Here is a 22,818-nt window from a genome sequence, read left to right on the forward strand (position 1 = left end):
GCCGGCCCCGCGCCCCGCCCCCTCCCGCCGCGCCGCACGGCGATTGGGCGGCGGCGGGGCCGCCCCCTCGCCTCATTGGCCCATCCGGCCGTCGCTCGGGCAACGGCGGCGGGTGCGCGCGCGGTGGCTGCCGGAGGCGGCGGCGCTGCCGGCGGAGTCCGCGAACAGCGGTGTGCAGGAACCGACCCCAGTGGGTCCCCGAACCTCCGCCCGGGTGTCCCCGAACCTCCGCCCGGGTGTCCCCGAACCTCCGCCTGGGTGTCCACGAACCTCCGCCCGGGTGTTCCCGAACGTCCGCCCGGGTGTTCCCGAACGTCCGCCCGGGTGTCCACGAACGGACTCCACCGTGTCCACGAACCTCTGCTCGGCTGTCCCCGAACCTCTGGCCGGGTGTCCTCGAGCTCCAGCGGGGCGACGGCCCTGGGGCCCTGCGGCTCCGCTCGTCGGAACCTCCCTTCTCTGAGGAACGGGCGCTCGGGCCGTCTTGGAATCAAACAGTGGTTTGGGTTGGAAGGGGACCTTGAAGGTCATCTACTTCCAACACCCCTGCCATGAGCAGGGAGGGACACCCCCAACTAGACCAGATTGCTCCGAGCCCCATCCAGCCTGGCCTTGAACCACCTCCGGGGTGGGGCATCCACATCTTCCCTGGGCAACCTGTTCCAGTGCCTCACCACCCTCACAGTAAAGGATTTTTTCCTAATATCTAATCTAAACCTGCTCTTTTTCAATTTGAACCCACTCCCCCTTCTCCTGTCACTACATGATCTTGTAAATAGTCTTGCCCCGTTTTTCCTGTAGGCTCCCTTCAAATACTGGAAGGCCAAAATTGGGTCACATTGGCTGAACAATCCCAATTCTCTCAGCATTTCCTCACTGGATAGGTGCTACATCCCTCTGATCAATTTGGTGGTCATCCTCTGGACTCACTCCAACAGGTTGATGTCCTTCCTGTGTTGAGGACCCCAGAGCTGGATGCAGCACTCCACGTGTGGTCTCACAAGATCAGAGCAGAGGGGCAGAATCCCCTCCCTCAACCTATTGGTCACACTGCTTGTGATGCAGCTCAGTTATGTTTGGTCCCTGCCAGCCTCAGCCAAGCACCCCTGGCCCCCTACCAGAGTCCCAGTGTGGGAGTGTGGTTGTGCAGACAAGGAACACTGGGGCTGACAGTGGCTCATCCTCACCTTCCCCATCCCTGTGTTGTGCTCCTTGTCTGTGTTCTGTGAGGAGTGTCTGACCTTCAAGGTGGTAAAAGGGGAAGGGGCCTTCTTTTTCAGATTTCCTTGTGTGTGTGTGTGTGTTCGTGTATGTTTTCCTGCATTACATGAAACCCGTATTTGGATTTTGAAATTTTCCTACCTCTCAACATCTTTGTCACCCACTTTTTTTTCTCCCTGAATTCGGACGCGATCCTGTGGCTCATTGCCTCCTTGAAGCCCTGGATCATGCAGCAAGAAACTGTGACTGGGTATCTGTTTTACAGCACACACTGCCGGTTGCTCTTCAACCTTTTGGTCTCCATTGTCCCTCCTGCCACATGCAGCTGGTCAGTTGGGTTTTGAGCTGCACCTGGCCTATGGGATTCTGGAGCCAGAAAACAGGTGCAGGTTGCCTTAGCGATATGTCCCAAAGGTAGCTGTTTGTTTGGTACCGTGGCTTGGGAACATGGACCAGGGGATAGTTGAGCAAGCATAAATTTTAAAGGATCATAGAAGCCTATAATATGCTGAGTTGAAAGGGACTGCAATGAGGTCTCCCCTCAGTCTCCTCTTCTCCAGGCTGAACCAACCAAGTGACCAAGTGAACAAGCCAATCAAGGATGATTTAATATATCTGGATTTGAGAGAAAAGGCCATTCCTGCACTTTAACCAACTCTGTGCTGTGCTAGGTTGTTGGGCATCTGTAAGAGGGCAGATACAAAATGTGGGCGCTGCCATATAAACCCAAATCATATATCACAGATCAAGTCTTGTGCCCCCTTTTAAAGTCAGTGGCTTTGGCTAAAAAGCTGCAGCTGGTTTGAAACTTGATTTTTCTTGGGAAAGTGTGTTTTACATTTGTGTAATTCCCACACAGTGTTAATGGGCACAGGGTAGTAGTCTCATTGTCTTTGGTTTGCTATGGAGAATGTGGTCAAGGGCTAACAAATTATGACCTAGGCATGTCTGAGCATTTGTATTTAAGGTGGGTGAAATGTGTTTCCACGTCTATCCTTCCCCTGGACATGCTGGCAATTACAGGTATGGTAAAATGAGAGAATTACCATTCAAAATGTTTTTTCCCTCTCTCACTGAGTATAATGGTAAAATGATGGTATTGTGGTTTAAAGGGCATAGTCATGGTTGGTGCCAGACTCTTTTTGGTGGTGTCCAGCAACAGGATGAGGAGCTGGAGCCATAAACTACAACACATAAAGTTTCACCTCGACATTATGAAGAATGTCTTTATGTTGAGCGTGGCAGAGCACCAGAACAGCTGTCCAGGGAGGTCATGGAGTCTCCTTCTCTGGAGACATTCAAAACCCACCTGGACACATTCCTGTGCAACCTGCTATGGGTGACCCTGCCTTGGCAGTGGGATTGGACTAGATAATCTCCAGAGGTCCCTTCTAACCCTAAGAATTCTGTGATTCTGTGAGAATTATACAGACCTGTATATCTTTAAAGCAAATCTGACTATGGTGTATGAGGCTAGAGGTGATCAATTATACTAATGAGCCACAGTGGCTAGATGTCTCTTGCAAACTCTTGTTTGATTCTTCTACAATTCCTTCTGAGACTGGTGGGTTTTAACCTTGGTTTCAGCTTCAAAATACTTTTGGTAAGAAAAAAAATGCAACATCTGATGAGTGTCTTAACAGCGTGCTATAAAAAATGTTCCAGAAGAAAAGGGGGGAGAAACAAAACAAATGGTTTGAAATAATAGTTCAGTTTTTAAAGTAATTTTTAACAAACTTGTTCCCCAACTGATGTTCCAGTTTCTCTTGATGACATGTTTGAAAAGATGTTCTTTCTATAAAAATTATGTACATTTATGTTTGATGTCATTCTTGATGTTATTTCTCCAAAGGGGGTGCCTGAAAGCTGTCTTGTAACATTTGCTGACATTCACAAGTATGTTGTTTGTCAGCTGTTCTTGCCTTTGAAGGACATGAAGCTCATTTGTATCCTGATCTGTTCTGAAATTGGGTTCCTTAGCTGTCATCTGGTTGTTGCGAAAGTCTCCTTGCTTCTCAGATTTGTGGTGCCATTGCTCTGAGTACACTTGAAGGGAGACTGCAAAATCAGCTAGATAACCAATGGTAGTACCAGGTGTGAACTAAGGGCAAAGAAAATTTGTGTTTTCTGGAGGTAGATACTGTTTTGATCAATAATTGGGCAACTCGTCAAGTTGCTTATCTCCGAGTATTCCTTTCTGAGACAAAGAAAATCTGGTCTTTAAAATCATTAGATGGTTTATTTGTCAGTGCAGCAGTTAAATTCCATTGTATAAAAGTAAAGATGTATGAAATAGAAGTTACAGCTGAAAATGCAAAATCATACTATAAAAGTGTAATAGTCTGACATGATACTTAAAGGGAGGTAATGCAATATATTCTGTATACTTAGGTTAAAGAATAAAAAAGTTCTTAACATATGCCCAAAAGCTATTTTCTGTGCAAAAGCTTATGACATCTCTGAGCTCCTAACATGCAGTGTTTTGCAGAAATAAGATGCTTTCTACATACAGCCTAGGCCAGTGGTAGCCTGCATCTTCACTGATCCTAAGATGTGACAGATTTAATGTTTTCATGCTTCATTTCAGGTCATCTCAAGCTTTCCACTGAACCCCTGTCCTGCCTCAAGCTAGAGCAACAAATACAAATTACAGTCCTGCCTGACTGATAACAGAGGATATAACGTTCAGGCAGTAATTTTTGCAGAAAATGTGTTTTGTGTTTAAGTCAGAAAGTAGTCTTAGATGCCCAGTTCTGGTTAGACAATGGGATGTTAACTGTAAGGAAGATGGAACAATAGCAAATACACTGCTTTTAATAACACAACTGAAACGGCCATAAAAGAATTAAAATAATGAGAGAACCTGGGAAAAAAAAAAAAAAAGAACAAAATAGGCTGGTGAGCATTTGACGGATCTGATAAAACAGTAGGAAAGTGTGTTTATGCTTATATCACCTGAAAACAGCATGTATCAGAGATGTTTCAAGACACAGCAAATAAGCTAATTATCTTGAAATATAGATTGTCAAAGAATTCGGTGTTTAGAAGTGGATTGTGTTAGGTTATTGCCAGCCTCCATTTTGGTTATAACCTTTACTATTAACAGCAGGGCTTTTATGGAACATGAACTATAAAGCATTTTTGATCTGCTTGCTCATCTCAGTAAAGCTCTTTAGCAACCTTTACTCTGCTAAAAATAAGATGCTGTCCTTTTGTCATCATCCAGTGACCAAGCCTTCAGCAGTTTGCTGCTGATCTCACACTGTGAAATACCACAATGCTGAATGGTGAGCATGTGTGGCTACAAAGCAAGACTGCTTGGGAAAAGCCTCAGAGTTTGGGTTTTTTAACACAGAATTGCAGCTAGAGTGAACAAGGCACATTGGTTGTACTTAAATTTATATTTTCTAAGCTGCATCATGCAAAAGCAGAAACTGGAACATACTGCTTTATTTACATTGGGCTTTTCATTTTTTGATTAAGTGGTCAAAGACAGAGGGATGTAGGAGCAAGCAGAAATTACTGTATCTTTACAACAGGAGAGAGAGAAATGAAAAGAGAAGGGGAAAAGGGAGTTGAATGCTACCCCTTCCTGCTAGACCCTTTCTTCTGCTGACCCTTGTATATGGAGGGTATATCCACACATCTGCCCTCCAGGGAATGGCGGTGCCAATCCGGTCTCTCAAGAGCAAAGGAAACAAAGACAGCATCAGCAATTGCATCTGAGGATTTTACATGGGACTCAAAGTTTGGACAGGAAGAGCCGAGCCGATAGGCCTCATCTTGTTGCTTGGGTGTCTGTGGTCTAGTTCATAGTGAGACTCATGCACTGGTAGCCATGTCCAGTGGCAAACTAAATGTATCCAACCCTGTTTTCTGGCCCTGAGGCCAACTGGAATTTAATGAGCTGCACCCATGCTATTGAACCCTGCAAATCAGGGTGGCGGCTGCCAAACTCCCGGTGGGGATCTGTCCCTCTGGTGGTTCCCAGAATCTAGGGTTTGCTTGGTGGGGAGCTAGACTGCCCCAGGGCAAGTCTGTGCTAGGACCTCCCAAACAGTTTAACAGCAGCAGCAGTTCAGTGTCAATGCCTGGGAATAGGCCATGGCACGTTTCATTCCACAGACATAACATGTGACTGCCCCCCGTGACTCTCTTTCAAGCAAAGACATGAATCCTGCTAAGGCAGTAAGCAGCAATAAAAGCTAAGTGTTTACCAGTTGGTTGGTTGTTGGGGTTTTTCTGTCTTTTTTAAATTAATCTCTCCCCCTCCCCCCCTTCCAAATTATGGATATGAATAATTTTGCAGGTTGTTAACCCAGAAGTAAGAAAACCCAGATAAGGGTATGGGAGTGGGGGGGTTGCTAGTTGTTCAGAAGAGTTTATCCTAGATCATAAATAAGAACAGCAAGTGCTTAAAACTACTTCCTCGTTCTTCTACTAAGGACTACTTTAATGTTTCTAATTGCACCAAGCCCCAAAAGTTATTATCCCATCTATGTGTGCTTTCACCTTACTCCCTGTTGTTTTTTTTTTCAATAACAAGGAAGCCCCATTAAAGTACAGTTCAGTATGAGTTCTGTAATCTAATAGTGTTACACCAAAGGTTTAAACAATGCCTGGTTTACTCTTCAACAGAGGATTTCTCTCAGTGGTATTAGGGAAGAAAATGGCTTTGAAACTGCTGAAGTAAGCGGTGAGTCCCTCCTGCTTCTCTGTTTGTCCTGCGCTTCTCTCAATAGGCTTGTATTGCTTGTATCTCCTGCAAGGAATGTGCACAGTTAGTGGCTGAAAGACATTTAAATGAAAGTCCACATTTAGCATGCCACCAGTGCATAAGAGCATTAATCATTTATTCATCATACATTCTCTCTCCTCCTTCCCTGTCCAATCCCATCTAATGCCTGGTCAGTAGTGGTGACTAGGACCTGGTTAAAGAGAAGGTTCCACCTGCTTAGTGGAGAACTGTTGCTCTGTGGAGGTGTATGTTTCTCACCACTGACTGTGAAGGGTGAGCACACACTTGTCTCAGGAGCCTTGGTGAAGTCTTAAAGTCTCATGAGAAACAAGTAAGCTAATATTGTAGTAACATATGCTTCTCTAAACTACTGTCTTGCATCCCCAGCACCTTTTTCCCGAAGAGTTTATTTGTCAGTTATTTAATGAAGCATTTTGGTGATTAATTCTCAATCTGTCAGTCATTGCAAACATTTCTTGTAAGAGGTTTAGAGCTAAGTTAAATTTCTGCTTTTTCGTTTTCACTACATATATAAATCGCATCATGCAGTGTGAGTTTGCTTTCCACTTACATGCAGTTCCCAGGCCTGCTCTTATTAGTAGCTTATGGGCACAGAACATAATTTCTATGAAAACTCCTAACATCTACATATTTTCCACTGGTTTCGTAGCCTAAGCCAATAATCTCATTTTCTTGAATATTTGCCAAAGTGTTTGGGAACTGCAGTGATAAAGAAACAAAAACGTAGCTAAAGCTGATTTAAGTTGCTTGGTCTGTTGATTTAAACTTAATATTTTGGCAGTTCCTTGAACTGTTTTTAATCACAGAAACTAGCAACTTACTTGTAAAGGACAAATGCCCCAATGGTGGCAAAAACTGCCAACAAGCCAAGGAAGATAAAGACACCTTCAGTTGTTCTGTATGATGATCCTAGAGTTCAGAAAACAGAATGATTAAAAGTTAACCTGTTTTACAGTGAGATAGACTTTCTAAGGAAAATCCCATTTTTACTTCGTTGCTGTATGGACTGAAGTAGACTTAATAGCTCTAATACATTAAGCATTGGAGGTCAGTGACTGGCAGGAGGTGGTGCTTTCATTGTAATTCTCGGTTCCACCAGAGTGTGAGTTGGGCTTTGCCAGTTTTGTCATGCTCCTCACACACGTGGGTGCTCTTCCAGCACAGAAGGGAATGAAGGGCCTTGCTGGCACCCCAGGAGTTGAAGCTAATCTGCTTTGATTATAGTGGAAGCCCCAAAGTAGAATTTAGCTTTGCCCTCTGGAGGAGACCTAGGCAGACCAGCTTCGTTGGGCTGAAGGCCTCTGTGAATACAGTTTTGGAAAATCCTACATGCTTATTTTCACATTTAGGAGTCAGAATGCACTTACAGCTCTGGCACTGGGCCTTAGTCATAATGAACTAATTGGAGTACACATACATTTATACCTAGATTAAGTAAAATCAGCCAAAATTACTGAGAAAAATTACCACAAAGGGTCAATTTCTTGGCTGATAGTAATTAAAGAGTTGAGAAGAGTCACTAGAACATTGTAATGGGAGGTCAGGAGGGCAACAGAGTGGGAGCAGAGAGACAGCATGATCATTTAGACTTCTGGCTGAGGCTGAGTTTAGTACCTGGTTCTGTCAAAGTGCTTGGATAGCTATGAGCAAGATACAGTGATACTCCTCCAAACAAAGGTAAACCTGCTGTTCTGAATTAGTTACCTTGGGCAGACTCTGTAGTCAATGAATGTTACACAGATCATTCCAGAACCTGCTTCATCTTATCCTCATGTAGAAATAGAAACCTGGTCAAGGTCAATGGGATACAAAGAGGGCCTTGGGCAGCCAACTCTGCTGCAGACTTTGATTCTGTCTCAAGTGAGCTGAACTCCTCTCTGTTTCTGCTGTTTCTCCATCTGTGGGTATGTCCCCCACCCATTTTTCTGTCCAACAGAGTTTTTGGTGGAAAAATACATTATGGCTTAAGAACTATTCATACTCTGTAGTACTGAAAAGTTTGTATAATTACCTTACTCACTGGATCGTAAACATAAATCAACTGAGGTCCAACACCTAAAATTCCCATAGAGAAATAATTGTCCCCTTATCTTTATATTGACTCTCACACAAGCTGGCACAGTCTTAGCTGAGGCCTCCAGGCTTAATAAAAAACCCATATATATTCCTGTGCTCTTTCCCCTGCAGTGAAACGACCACAGGGAGAAGCTACTCACAGACAACCCACATCTGCTGTGTGTGGACTCACCTCCATTTACAGAAATCAGCGCGCTGGCAAGGGCTTGACTCGAGTCATCACCCAAGGTGATGTTTATACAGTACGTTCCAGGTTCCTCAAAAGATCTCCTGATGGTGAGTAAACATTCATCGCTGATGTCGACGGGATCACATACCACACTCTTGGACACCTGGCAAGTGGGGTCAGAAACTACTGTGCAGACATCTGTGGGCAGACTGGGAAGGGAAGAGAGAACACATTGCATCTGTGGAGTCCTGCTAGCCCAGTTCATAAACACATTGCACCGGTACACCAGTTTTATACTGGTGCCTGTTGACATCAGTGGCACTAGAGTGATTTAAGAGTGTTTTATTAATACTATATATAGTTTTTACACACCTATATATTTATATATGCACATGTGGATTTTATACGGAATGCATATATACAATCTATATAATTATCTTCTTATTCTGCTTATCATTTAACATTTTATGGTAATCACAAAATTATGTGTATCAAATCAACTTATAAAGTCCATTACCTTTAATACACATCATTAAGAAAGGAATGCAGATTCTTACAAGTAGATATCATGTGTCAAAAAGGAAACCACTAGATTAAGAGAGATTAATTGTTTTCCAGTTGTATTACCAAGGTTATTCTTGTACTTCTTAGTCCTCTCAATTCTAATCTTAGAAGAGCCAGGACTATTAGCACAATGTTTTCCTATCCAAGAAATTGCTTGGACATGCCCATTTACTTCAAGTGTCAAAAAAATCACGTCCAGAAAGGAAAGATTTCTTTAGAACTTCAGTAAACTGATTCCCATTTTACAATAGGTGCTGAAATCTTTTTTTGCCAGGAAAATAAAGAATTGTTTCTTCCCACAATTCTAGTTCTGTTATTTTTGCTGAGACTTGACATTTGCTCTGAATCATAAGCACCTGGCAGTAACCTCTGTTGCCACAGTTTACAAATGAGACTTGCATTATCTTTAGTTCCAGTTAAGAAATAGAAACACTGCAGTTCCCAAATTTTGTTCATACAGCTGTATCTAAGCGCAGACAGCATTCCAACACCTAATTATTTTTAAAGAGGGAACACTGACCGCTTCATTCACACACTTACCTCCCTTGGCAGGTAACAACAAAGTCAACCAGGGAGTTTTCAGCTTGACTTTCTGTCGTCTGGATGCTCGTCATCTGAATAATATTTACCTCAAGGATTCCCTCTGGGAGAGGAAACACATGTCAACAGTAGGACACTTGACAAGCTCTGAAGTCTGTTTATACTGAACCTCAAGTGTTTGGCTGATGCTCAGTTCAGGTCTTGTTTTCCATAACCTCCTCTCCCTCTTAGTGGTTTGAAAGTTGAGAAATTTTTCCAGTGCTTTCCCTGTGAGGCTGCTCCTTTCTGCTCTGCTTCTTTCCCCCGTTATTATTATTTACTTACTTATTTTACTCGATCACTTCCCACTACGTGTGACTTCTCTGCATTCAAAGGTCAATTCAACCTTGTTTAAAGCCCCTCCCCAGCCCATACGCTCCTGGTGTGGCAGGTTCAGAAGCTGATGATAGAGAGAGGAGTGATACTGTGCACATCCCTACCAGCCATTTTCCAGCGCAAGTGCCTGGAACACCACATGTAGCACAGGGTCAGCCATCAGCAGGCATCCAGAACAAAGCCCAGACTCCTGTGTCTGAAACCAAGGGACCATAACCTCTGCCACTAGGTCCTGGCAGAGTGCATGAAGAAACCGAAGTCAGCCAGTTAGATGTCTCTACATTAATCTTTAAAAGTCTCAACCATGTCTGTAAGAAGGATCTTATTGTGGGTCTTATGTATTTGATAAAATGTTGTCTAAATAAATAGTCTCCCTACCATACTTTTTTGTGCATTGTTAGTGCCGTAATTTTGTTCTGGTGTTGGCCATGTCCTTACCTACAACAGAGATACCATTTCCATAGTATCCATTTCTGTAAATATGGCAACCTCCATCAGGATTATCCTCCATTGACTCGACAAAGGCAGAAGGGTCTGAACTGGAAGATGCTGCAGTTGTTACTGTTTGAGGGAAAAGGAATAGATACACAACTTTAGAACAAGCTCTACTTAGGGGTATTCTGAACATGGCCATATGTTCCAACTGCCTTCATTCCATAGGTCGTTAGTGACTTTGGTTTGCAGCTGTGCAGTCATGTATGTATCTGTATGGGATCACGACAATAATCCCTAAATAATACACATGTGCTCAGCTGTAGAACGCCGGAGTGGCCTGGGTAGACTCACTCTAAAAGCCACCTTGCTAGTCACCCATCTCTGTGAAATGAAAGGGAGGCTACAAGGTGTAATATAATTAATCACTTCTTTGAAATCCCCAAATCAACTATATAAGAAATCCCAAGGCCAATAAAAGATTTAAAATGCTTTCTTTAAAAGCTGGTATTTTCCCACTGCTCTACATTACAGCTAGTGGAAAAACGAAGAGGGGAAGTGGTGAAAATTATGTCTTTCCTTTAATTTTTGATTCTCACTCAACATTTTGGTAAAAGCACATATTAAAAATATGAAATTTGAAAAATATAGCCACATTTACAATCTCATAATAATAGTATTATAGCTGAAACTGCAGGCCTTCTGCAAACCTTAAAACCCTCTGAGATCATAAACCAACTCTGAAAATGATGGAAGTTGTTCTGAAATATGATAGTCAATAAATTTAAAGTGGAAAAGCTGTTTTGGGTTAAAGCCATGTGGAAATCCCGTATTTTTGAATATGACTAAGTTGTTCTAGTTCAATCTGATCTCATTTAATTTTGCGTAGAATTTAATGCAATCCAGAAAGGAACTTGCAAGAGTGTTCTGAAATACTTCTCACTTTAAATTTGCATCTTACCTCAGAAGATGACCCTGAATATGCAAGGCTAAAATGTCCTGACCTGGTGTGATGGGGGTTATACAATAAAATTTACGTGTACTGCATGTCCACCTGAAGACACCTGTATGCTGTCACTGTGGGGGTAGAACTGGATGTGTAACGTGTTAAATGTGTAAGTGATCCCTGCCATAGAGTCATAGAAGAGTTTAAGCTATTGGTTCTGTCTCTAAACCAAGTTATGGAGAGTTTGCAGAGCCTTGCTGCTCTTTCATGATGACAGTAAACCTCCTAAAGATATGGATTTAAAATATCAGAAGCTAGAGTTTTAGCATAGCTTCAAATGTCACTGTTGTTTGATAAATTCTTACCTGCTGAGGTGGGCGGTGGTGCAGTGGGTGTTACTGGCCTGCAGGGCACAGGAATAATGGCTTGGACAGTCAAATTCAGAGTGAAGTTTCCTTGCAGAGTGTAAGTGTGAGAGGTTGTAGAACTGCTGACTACAAATAAGCCACTTCCATCTCCGAAGTTCCACTTGTAGGAGATGGCAGAGTTGTTAAGATAGTAGCTGGGATCATGGATTTTCACATCAAATGTAATTGGTGAGTCTTTGATAAAAATGGAGTCTGAGATGTTGCGATCGTGTTTTTGGAACATACTCACAAGTATTGGAATTTTGTCTGGAGGGGAAAAGAAAAAAAAAGGAGTAAATAAATAACACGTAGATGCCTGGCTACAAACAACAAACAGCTCCAAAGTCCCTGAACAGCAACAGTCAGAATATGAGACATTAGTATCTTTAGCACGGGCTTCTACTTTAATTTGATTTATGATCTGATGACTAAATGTCAGTAGGAAACAGCTACCCAGAAAAGTATGGAAACAAATGAGGAATCAGAGACATCTGTGGAAGATTGCATTTCCTTTCATAAATAATTTTTCATTCCAAAGTAGAGGTGTCACTACTGAGCTAGACACAAAAGTAACTTGCTCTACTGCAAGGCAATTTACCAGAGATTCCACTTTCATATTAAAAGTCTTTCTTGGGGCAATGTCCTCTTTTCATGCCAGGTGATGCTTGTGTGGAATTCTTTTAACATCCAAGCAACAAATACCCCAGTATTTTATTGCAGTTTACTCCAGCACACTCACCTGTTACAGAGTAAACGGCTTTTGCTCTCGCAACTGGAACGTATCCTGAGTGCCCTCTCCTGTAAATGGACACTGCCATCGCGTGCTTGCCAAGAGTGATATTCGCTGTGTTGACCGAAAACTTTGCTGAAGATCGTCCCGTTGTTTGATAATACTGACCTGAAAGAGAACATGAACTTAAATGTTTTCCCCTTCAGCCTGGATACAAGCTGTTTCATGAGAGGCAATATCTCTGAGGATCTCGGATTGTCTAAATCAAAACAAATAGTTTAGAATTCTCTTCCAGTAATCTGGCAGGTGTTCTTGGAGGACTGAATACTTTTACTATGTGTTTACTCCCATTATTTCCGTGTTTTTTCAAAGGTGTCAGAAAGAGGTCTCAAATTCACTAATCCAAGAAAAATTTGCCAAAGCATCTACATCTTTCCAAAGCAATTGTTATATTAAGTCATTAAGATTATGTAGTTGATGTGTTAGGCACTTTAGGAGATCTTGTTTTCTTTCAGTGTAGCCAGAAGATACAATACCTTTTACTTCATACTCTAGAATCATTTGTATATATTTATTTGTTTATTTGTGTATGTTTGTTTATTTGTCTTTTTAACAGACCTGATTCAGGTAGATAAAAACTATCACCTCTACATAAAATTTGGAACATTATTATTACTCATGCTCTGACAATACTGACAATAACACTGATTTAGCCAAGCAAACTTAGGATATGAAGATTTAGTATGTAGCCAAGGGTAGGAACAGCCCAACCATTACATTCTCAGGAGCTGGAAACACTGAAAATCAGCATCTGTGACCAGACCAGTATCACACAGTCAGTGGCAGTTCTCACCTCCCCAGAGGCAAGAAGTGCTACACTGTTAAACTGATGATATACAGCACTCTGTTCTCTCTTAAAATTAAGAGTCTGCAGTGGCAGTGAACAGTCAACAAATCATGTGACTGACTTGCTCCGACCCTCCATTTTCCTAGAAAAGGATTTTGAGTACTACTGAAAGGAGTAAATTAATATTCTTCAGTGGTAGTACTGTGAATGTAGATTTAAAGAGAATCTTCTGGTAATACACGATTTTCACACCGAATATCTGGAAAGTGGGAAATGAATTCATTGTCTCCGCTCAAGAGGGTGGAATCCTTTTTAAAGGACTTTTATTGAAACATACTTGACGAATGAGTTAGTGTGCAAAGGTTTGCAGCTCCCAAACCAAGGTATATGCTGTGGTACTAACCAAATGTGTGAAACACGTAGACAAAGTTCCTTCTCCTCCAGCCAGGATGATGAGGGAAAGGTCTCCCATCTGGGAATACATTATAGCTGTGATTGCTTGTGCAGTTTTCCCAGACACAGTTGTCGATCCATTCAGTCCAGTTGTAGACATAGACTTGCTGATCCTCAGAAGCTGGAGGATCTAAGGGGAGAAATAGGATGAGTTCTGGCCAACTGACAAATGTGCAGAAAGTCAGATAACATGAGGCAGGCATCCCCAGTTATAGGAGTTATTGCACCTAAACAACAAGGTAGAGTATGTTTAGACTGACATCCATTTTTTTTTTCTGAGACTATGCTTTGTTTGGGTTTTAATATAAACACTGAATTGTTCCATCTTGGTGGTTTTTTATCTAAAAGTTTAAAAAAAATTTACTGTCTCATGGGCCAAACACAATTTAAACTGCTTGCCCAAAAACTTGCTGTCAAGTCTGCAGGGGGCTACTCTGTCACTGAAGTTAATGGGGCTACCTAAATATTTAACAAGGAGAATCTAAAATTTTAAGTAGAAATAGTGGCCATGGAAGCACTGGGAAGAAGTGACTTAGTTTGTTTTGTTTTGTCAGAAAAGTTTTCTATTACACCTTTTAATAACTTAAACATGAATTTCAGTTCTTTTCTGAATAATAAATAGTTTCCTCCCCCAAACAGCAAAGTAGATATTAAGTAGAGAATGGATATCAACTATTAACAAAACAATAGACAGTTAAAAACTAGAACTTAGGCTGACAAAAAAAATTGCCGATATTCCCTGAAATGAAAATTACTTTGATCAGTAAAAAATTTGTTGAACATTTATGGATTCAGAGCATGAAAGGTTCAACAGCATGTTTAATTCTAGATCCAGCAGCTTCAAACACTGGAATTATGATAGGGTTTTTTTGCTCCATGTAACAGTAAATAAGATGAAAGAAAGTGGTTATTTGAGGAAAATATTGCTTGACTTTTAAATTTTTTTGTTTGTTTTTTTAATTCTTAAAATGTGGGAGTATGAGATTTACTCTTTCTTGAGGGTTTTTCAGGATGCAGGTATGGTTACTGAATTCTACAAATCCTAACTGAAAAAAACCACCCAGTTTTACGAATTTACAGCTTTGTAAGTTTGGAAGAAAGCAGTGTGACTGTGCAATGTTGTGCCTGAGCTGAAAAGCAGTAACAGTTCTGTTAGGAAGCCAAATTAACGCGACTGTTTTGGGAAGGTAATTTTATAGTGTTGGTCAATCTCAAAATACCACAGTGATCTTCTTAGGGAAGAAACTGGTGTGGCACAGGTTAGATAGGCACAAGTAGTGTTGTCAATTAAAAGCAACTTGGCTGTTGTTCATAGGGTGGAGCTGTGATGCTTTCAAAGCTTCGTGACACATTCACACCAACACCAGGCAGATGTGTGTACAGTGCAGGGAAACTGCCATTACCTACCCTGGGTACAGTTTCTGTTGTATACTATGTTGCCATCATTATCTTCTTCCTGGCACTTAGGAAACTGGAGAGTGACAACAAAGGTGACGTTGGATCCTACCAGTGCTGGGCTGTCACTGTCCAATTTGGCTGTCACCCTTCCACCTGTAGAAAAGAAAATGGGTCTTCACTGCAGTAAAGGATGTATCAGAGAAGAAGCTACCATCAACTGTGCACTATTTACATGATAAATGCTTTATTGATTACTCTGCTTCTAAGGGGTTTCGTGCTTCTAAGTCACTTGCACTTTTATCAAAACCCCAACTTGAAAAAAATCAGAGGGAATCATCATATCCCCCCACATCACTTATTGATCTGACATAAATTTCCTTTGTAGAGCTAAGAATAGTTTTCTACACATGGGGGTCAATATATTCCAAAGGAGAAAATGTTTGTTTCTCCCCAGGGATGCAGTCATTAGACCTCAGCTCAGGCCAGGTGATAATAAACAGGATCTTTGCCAAAGCTGTCAAACTGAAGCCCATGTGCCCTACTGAGAAACAGATGAAGCTAGCTGTCCTCTAGGGCATGTTTCAAATAATGGACTGTCCTGGAGCCCTTCTTAAGAAGTATTAATGTCTGAGACCAGTAGTCATGGGAAAGCATTTTATGTAATAGCTCACTCTTCTGCTTCCTCAGGCAACCTACTGGGAATGGTATCAAAGCCAATCATCCCTAATTTGCTGTTCTCTGCAGCAGTGGATATTGCCCCTATGAAAATGTACTAAAGCACCTACACCCTGCAATGAGGTGGATTTCCTGGCCAGTTTTTTAAGTATCTTTGAAATGCATGTGTGCAATCACCTTTCCAGCAGTCCTTCCATCTGGGATCTCCTTCTTTCCAGAAAGGATAAAGCTTTTCGTTCCATTTATTTTGGTCACTAGACCAGCCTTGTAGCTTCTTGTAGGATGTGGCAGAAGTACTTCCATAGCTCAGCACATCTTGAAACCCTAGAGAGAAAACCAAACATGTAATGTAATGCCATTTTCCCTAACACTCTATAAAGGCATTGCTCCTGTGCTGAATGGCCTTTTGATTATAATTATATTCTTGTGGTGATAGAAAACTTTTCACCAATAGGAAGTTAGGGAATTTTATCATCTCAGCTATAAACACATCAACTATAGTCAACATAAAGACAATTCCACCACTGTCAGACTGACCCTTTTTTTTCCAACATGCAGTATTACAAACTTTCCAGAGAAAGAATAAAAGGGTTTACAACATTTTGACCATATCAGAGCAATTTTTTGTATGAATTGACACAACCCTGCAACAGTCAGGCTGGCTGTATAGAGGTTGCTTGATTTCTGACAGCTTGCTTGGTAATAAATGTATGAGTAAAAGGCTAACAGGATAAATTCACTCTGTGTCTGAGTTTTGTTCTAGTGTAAGTTATGCCAGGAATTAATTTTGACCCAGTGAAGCTCCTTTGGTGAGTTGGCTAGTGGTTTGGGTGGGAGGGTGGAATCAATTATAACAGAAGCTGGTATTTCCAGAAAAGGAAATTTAGAGCTGAGTAGTAAATTCAATGTGTTTGTAATATAACAACAATAACATATTAAGCTTCATGTCTATTACTTAAAAATGGCTCAGATATTAAATAACTTCAATAACCTCTCGCTTCTCATATTACTACAAATGATGGGCTCAAACTTTTCCCAGGCTTCTGGGATTCCTCTTTCTGTCGCGAAGGACAGATAGTGAAAAGCAAAGTAAATATCCAAATAACCTCTAGGAACACGTCAGCCACTATAGGATGCCACAAAAATATGTTCATATGTAGGTTCATGGGCAGAGCTCCATTAAAGCCTGGAGGCTTTACGGAACTCTGTCATGTTAATCAGGTAAGGTAACAGCTGGGCGTGCCGTTCTGTCACAACATCAAGAAAGTTAGGATTTCTGCTTTCCATGGCTTTCTTGTAAAGGTAGCTGATGCAGAATGCTTCTGAAATTTATACCCAGTGCAACAAAGTTCTGGGTGACTTCAAGGGAAATGCAGAGACCTGTAAGAAGGGCGAGAACGGTCCTGTGTGCTGTAACCTAACTGGCTGCGTTGGAATTTCTACAAGCTTTGGAAAAGGCCCAGAGGAGGTGTAGCCAATTTAAGCACAGTCTTCAGAGGTGTGTGACTCCTAATTTTACTGCAAGGGAGAACCAAAAAAACTGTGCTGAAGAAGAGACAGGAGCTGCTTTCTCATGATGTTTTATTACCCAGTGAGATTTCTACTGGGCAGGAAGGACGTCCCTTGGCCAGAGCCATCTCAGCTCTGAGCTGATGATAGTAGCTCTCTCCCCAGTCTTGAGGACTGAAAGGTTTGAGGAAAATAACAGATTTTGTACTCAGAAACATAACCTCCCACAGTCTTTTGCCCTACAGGAACTCCCTGCAGTCTCACTTAAATCACTTGAATCAAGTATTTCCTGGAGATTTAATATATTTTGATGTGAGCAAAGCATAACATCACTACTGGTATTTACTTAATGACCTGTATCACATGATGTATTGTTTTCAGTCTTGGTCAGAAGAAGAGTTTGGTAATGTTGTCCTTCAGAAACTTTGCTCAGGAGAAAAACAGATTAGCAACTATAAAAGCACTTCATAAACGCTTATCAAGTTCAATTGCATTTTAGGTCATTAAATTAATGTGTCATATTATTTGAATTAAATGTCTACACATTTTTTGTCATTTCTTTTACCCAGTCACTTTGATTTTATCTAGAAATTATTTAATGTGTAAAAATGTTTTGATTTTCTCAGATCAAAACTTTTCAATCATTGTTTTTTTCCCAAATGGTCAACTCATCAAGAAGATCTGGATCACTTTTAATTTTATAAATGCTTTTAATTTTTGAATTTTCAGTAACAATCCTTGAATTCACAATTCATTTTCTGGGCCAGCTTTGGTAATAACTGTGGTCACTGCTTCTAAATCACAAGGTCCTTAGGCATTTCTTTGCCTCCCTGATGTGCTTTGTTTAGTTCAATCGAATATAAAACATTTCACAAGCTTTAGCAGAAGACAAAGAAGGTTTCTCAGAGGAGGAAAGCCTTCTGCACTGGTTTCTCTAACACATGGAACTGAAGATTTTCAGTTGCTGAATCTAAAGGAAAAAAAAGCTTAAATGTATTTCTTCTTTAACAATGAAAACCACTCGAGAACAGATGTTGGTCATAACCAAAATTAGAGCAATTCAGTTTGAAATAGACAGAATAATGTTACACTCCAAGGATCTGATTACTGTAATAGTTTTGGTGAGGTGATCACAGGACGAAAGATCTCATGCTCCAACTGACTTTCTTATTTCTCATTCTGGTTTTTATTTTGGTGAAAAATGCAGCAAAGATGAGAAGTTCAGCATTTCCTGTGATGGTGTATTAGCCATGAGAGAACAAAAGCCAGTGTTAGGACAGCAGCAGTAAAAAGATGACTCAGATATAGAGGATAAAAGTGTATTAGAAGTATAAAGGCTGGTGCTCTGGCATCAGACAGTAATGTAAACTTTCTAAAGGAAGTTTATATAGAAACATAATAAAGCAAAAAGAATTTGAGGGACAACTTGCAAAAACATAAAAATTACCAATTAATTTTTTTTTTTAAAATATAAAGGAAGGTGGAAAGCTTACCAGGAAATTTAGGGCCAAAAGATGATGTAGATACAAAAGAAGCATTCAGGGAAGATAAAGGAATAGTCATATACATTGGTTTACATTTTCTCAAAGGAAGAACATAGGATGTTTCTGTGCTAGAATTTTTCTTTACAGTGACAAAGAACCTCCCTCAAAACAAAGTGTAGCACAAAAAAACGAATTACAGAACAAATCAGCAAAATTCCAAATTTGTCTAGATAGGATGGCCCAAGTATGGAAGTTATTCAAGAGCGAAATAAATGAGCTATTAACCATAGCATGTAGCATCTTGCTTAACACTGCTTCAGTGACTGAGAAAAAAAAATTGGCAAATGTGTTGACAGTTTTTAAAAACACTTCCAGGGAAGATTTAGAGGATTACAAAATGTTTGAGGCTCAAATTGGAGAGGCTGGTAAAAACAGCAGTGAAAAACAGAATTAGCAGAAAGTACATTAATATGATATGCTGTAAAAGGAGTGCATTTCTCACAAACATATTCTGAGTTTTGCTGAGAGAAACAAAGAGCATGGAAACAAGGCTGACCTGCCTGCTACACTCTGCTTGAGTTCCAGACAGCATTTGATGAGGTCCCTTGCTGAAGGCATGTAAAGCAATTAACTTACTGTGGGATAAGAATAAAGGATTTCACATGAATAAATGACTGGTTAGGATATATGAAACAAAAGTTATGAATAAGTGCCCAGTTTTCTAAATTGTTAAAATAATTTAAAATATTCATAATCTGAATAACAGGTAAACAGTAAAGTTCATTTATCTGCTAAAGACAGTGCATTAAAGTAATAGAGGGGAGGACTGTGTGAGACTTAATGGCTCAAGAATCAAACTGTATGAAAGTTAGCATAGTTACATTTAACCTTACTTTGAGAATGAGGGACTCTAAACTAGCTCTGAACTCAGAGATGAGATCTTGTAGCTTTACAGATTTGAATGCAGTGCTCATTGGTAGTTGAAAAACTAGGAAAAGGCTAGATAGAGAACAAACATGAGCATTACAGCACTGTATAATTACATGTCTTGAGTACTGCATGCTGCTCTGCTCTCTGTAGTTCAAGCAGAGTATAAGAGAACTGAAAAAAAATACAGAGAAAGGTGGTGAGGATGCTACAAAGGGAAAGAATTGTTTCTATCTGAGGAACAGTTAAATAGACTATGTCTTGAAGCCTGGAGAAGAGGTGATAGAAGAGAACATAAAAACAGGATCATGAACAGCACAGAGGAAGAAGCTAAAAGTACAAAAGGAGAATCAAATGAAACCAGCAGGTTCTAAGCTCATGATAGATACTTCTTCACATAAGGCAGAGTTAAGGTGTGAAATTTCTTTCTGGTAGGATGTAGTGTGTCCCCAAAATTTACACGGATTGCAATCAAAACGCAAGTGCACAAATGGATGGAAGAAAGTCTAGTAAAGGCTGTTAAATACAATGACTCTGCATCTGATCGAGGCAGTTCTGCTCCTGTAAGTCATCAGTAGCTGGCAAAGTGTCCTGACTTGCCCAGTTGTACATTCACTGCTATTTCCCATGGGAGGCTAGATGGATGCTCAGCTTTTACGGTCTTCAATTTCCATACTGTAGATTCTGGAATTTGAGCTGAAAATCCCATTTTTACATTCCCAGCCCTGAGCTCAGGGAGTCATCCTAATACTTGAGTCAAATTGAGAGCCCAGAAAGAAGCAGAAGGTCAGCTCAATCCCTGTCTATGGTGGCTTGCAAATCTAACTCCTTGACTGGGCTACCTGAGGTTGGGGATCCACAGTGTGGACTGGGTGTCCCAGTGGGGAGCACTGTCTCTGGCCTGGCTTCTCCCAGCTACAGCTGAGCTGAGCAAACTGTGAGAAATCCACCCTGCATCTGCCTTTTTGGCCATGCTTGAGCTGGGGAAATACTGTTAGAAATTTGTTGTGGAGAGCCAAGGCTTAGCTGCAGCCAGCTCTGTGTACCTGCAGAGCGCAGGGAACAGATAACCGAACAGTTCTCAGCATGTTTCTCCAGCTCAGGCACCATTTCCACCCAGAGTCAGGCAACCCTGAGGTGGAGCTAGCTCTCGCCTACTGATGCCCAGGCACAGCTCCAGCAACCACCGCATTGCAAGGAGCAGCCGTTGTCGCTGCCCTTGGCTTGGGTCACCGAGCCCACAGAGGCAGGGAGGGAAAGGAGACGGGGTGAAGGAAGCACTCACGTGTGGCGGCAGCACACAGCACCGCTTCGGCCAGGAGCAGCAATCCGAGGTGGTGGCGAACACTGCTCATGCTGGAGGAGACCCTGGCTCAGCTCAGCGCGCACAGAGGAGCAGCGTGGCCGGTGCCTGCCTACGGTAACTCCTCCGGTCCCCACTGCGAAGTGAGAATGAAGTTTCTCCACTGCTCTGCTCTCTGATTAAATGAAGGGCCCCGGGACTTATCATGTGATGGAATTAAGCAGAGATGCATGATTTTGTCTTCAGCTTCTTTCAGCTCATGTGCTTATGACTCACTCCCTTTGCTTTCAGCATTCCCTGGGAATTCTGAGAGACCTGTTTAGAGCCGCACCATTTACCTCACGGGCATTTTTATACTAGTTTTGCACTATGATCAATTTTTGTGCTTAATTTGTTTTTAAATTAAGAACACTTATTTCCAGAAATCCAAATTAATTCTTGCCCCAGCCTGATTTGCAAGTGTTACTGCAACAGCTCACTGCTTTTGATGAACCCGTCGCTACTTAATCACATGGCTCTCCCCAAATGCTGGGCAGCAACTGTACACTAAGTGGAGAACGGCCAACTCAAACACATCCCTTGATCTGGCTCCTGATCAGACTTGATTGTTAAGGAAAACGTTATTTAAACATTTAGTGAGTACATGCATGTCCCATGCAACCATGGTTAGAAGAGGAATCATAACCCCCGTGTGGTGATGGCCAGTCAATATCTGGCTTGCAAGTTGCCATGACCCCACACAGACAAGTACTTGATTGTATAAACTTCATGGAGTGTAGAGATAAAGAAAAAGTAGGTTTTGCTGCCCAACCTAGTAATGAAGTATAAGCAATGGCTCAAGAGGAGCAGCATAATACATGCAGATTGCAAACTGCATCAAATGGTTCGAGTTCAGGTTCAACGGGCTTCACCAGCCCAGGTGTTCTTCTGCAGGCAGTGCAGCAGCTGAATTTTTTTGCAGCCCTGGCAGCCTTGTGAAGTTTCATGCTGCTGTTTGCAGCTTTGGTGAGATGACATAGCACAGAAGGAAATAAAGTCCTCAAGAGAGAAGTCAGTAGTAGTTTCAGTGATCCCAAAGTATAGCGCTCATAAGCGAGATACTAGTTAGCCAGAAACCAGCAAGCTGAGCACCACTAAACCATTTTTATTTTGTGCAGGGCAGGTGGAAATCCACAAGTCCAAGGCCCTGTCAGCAGAATGAGAAGATTGCCCAGTGGAAGGGAATTTTAGAACTCTGACTACTTATTATTTTTTATTTTTTGATTTGTTCTTAGTTTCTTCCATTTTTCTAGTGCTTTCTACTAGCTGTGTAAGTTACTGTCACTACCCTGAGCACCACAGCCAGCATTTCTCTCAGTAACACAGGCTCTGATGTCCAGTCTTGTGCATCTTGCATATGTAGGCTCCATGCATCAACAACCCCTGGCTGCAGCTAACCCTCCTTCTTACTGCAAACCAAGGAGAAGGGTGAAGGCAATAGCCTTAGGGATGCCAGGCTTGTTTAAACTAAGCCCTCTTTATCTGGTAGAAAGGAAAGAGAGCATAAATCAAAGTCAAAGCTGTGACTGACTATGCAAAAAAAATCATATGATTGCAACTTCCTCATGTGATTGTTTCGTTTTTGTTGTTATTCAATCAGCTACATCCCAGTTGAAATGTCAGGTTTTTAAGCCATTCACAATTATTTTTTAAACCACGTGGGACATTATTTGCACTCCTTCGTTTCCAGGTTGTTAATCCTAGAAGCGAAAAGTGACCTTCAAACACCACGGTTCAACACTGGGGGCCTGATCCAAAGTCTGCTGGGGAGAAAGGAGGTTTGAACTCTCATTCCCAAGAGGATTTTCAGAACCTCCAGAGGAAAGCTGCTAACAAATGCCTGTTAATTAAAAACAAAAATTTATCAGCCTAAAAACAATGAAGTTGGTTAGGATGGAGTTTTTTGCCATGTTATTTGATACATGAAATTGTTACATAAATTTTGAGTGACAGTCTCAATTAGG

General features: G+C 41.4%; 1 protein-coding gene across 1 annotated transcript; it reads right to left on the reverse strand.

Annotated features, from left to right (window-relative positions):
* Positions 1 to 5,475: 5,475 nt before the first annotated feature.
* On the reverse strand, positions 5,476 to 20,967 carry GPNMB (glycoprotein nmb). The gene is made up of 11 exons (XM_050329400.1): positions 20,798 to 20,967; positions 15,770 to 15,916; positions 14,927 to 15,070; positions 13,470 to 13,649; positions 12,229 to 12,387; positions 11,448 to 11,756; positions 10,143 to 10,265; positions 9,330 to 9,432; positions 8,229 to 8,434; positions 6,802 to 6,889; positions 5,476 to 5,983 (listed from the first exon to the last, which is right to left on the reverse strand). Exons 1-11 carry the CDS (start codon positions 20,865 to 20,867, stop codon positions 5,830 to 5,832), a joined length of 1,683 nt encoding a protein of 560 aa, XP_050185357.1. The 5' UTR covers positions 20,868 to 20,967; the 3' UTR covers positions 5,476 to 5,829.
* Positions 20,968 to 22,818: the final 1,851 nt, after the last annotated feature.

The sequence above is a fragment of the Myiozetetes cayanensis genome, unplaced genomic scaffold (assembly GCF_022539395.1).
Source record: "Myiozetetes cayanensis isolate MyiCay16 unplaced genomic scaffold, myiCay2020 scf1, whole genome shotgun sequence".
NCBI lineage: Eukaryota > Metazoa > Chordata > Aves > Passeriformes > Tyrannidae > Myiozetetes > Myiozetetes cayanensis.

Bases quoted from the DNA above. Each gene is read 5' to 3' on its own strand.
- GPNMB (XM_050329400.1), bottom strand. From the start codon at position 20,867: ATGAGCAGTGTTCGCCACCACCTCGGATTGCTGCTCCTGGCCGAAGCG. The intron at 10,266-11,447 runs GTAAGAATTTAT...TCCCTCAAACAG, and splicing joins ACCACCGCCCACCTCAGCAG to TAACAACTGCAGCATCTTCC. The intron at 5,984-6,801 runs GTAAGTTGCTAG...CATTCCTTGCAG, and splicing joins GGGGCATTTGTCCTTTACAA to GAGATACAAGCAATACAAGC.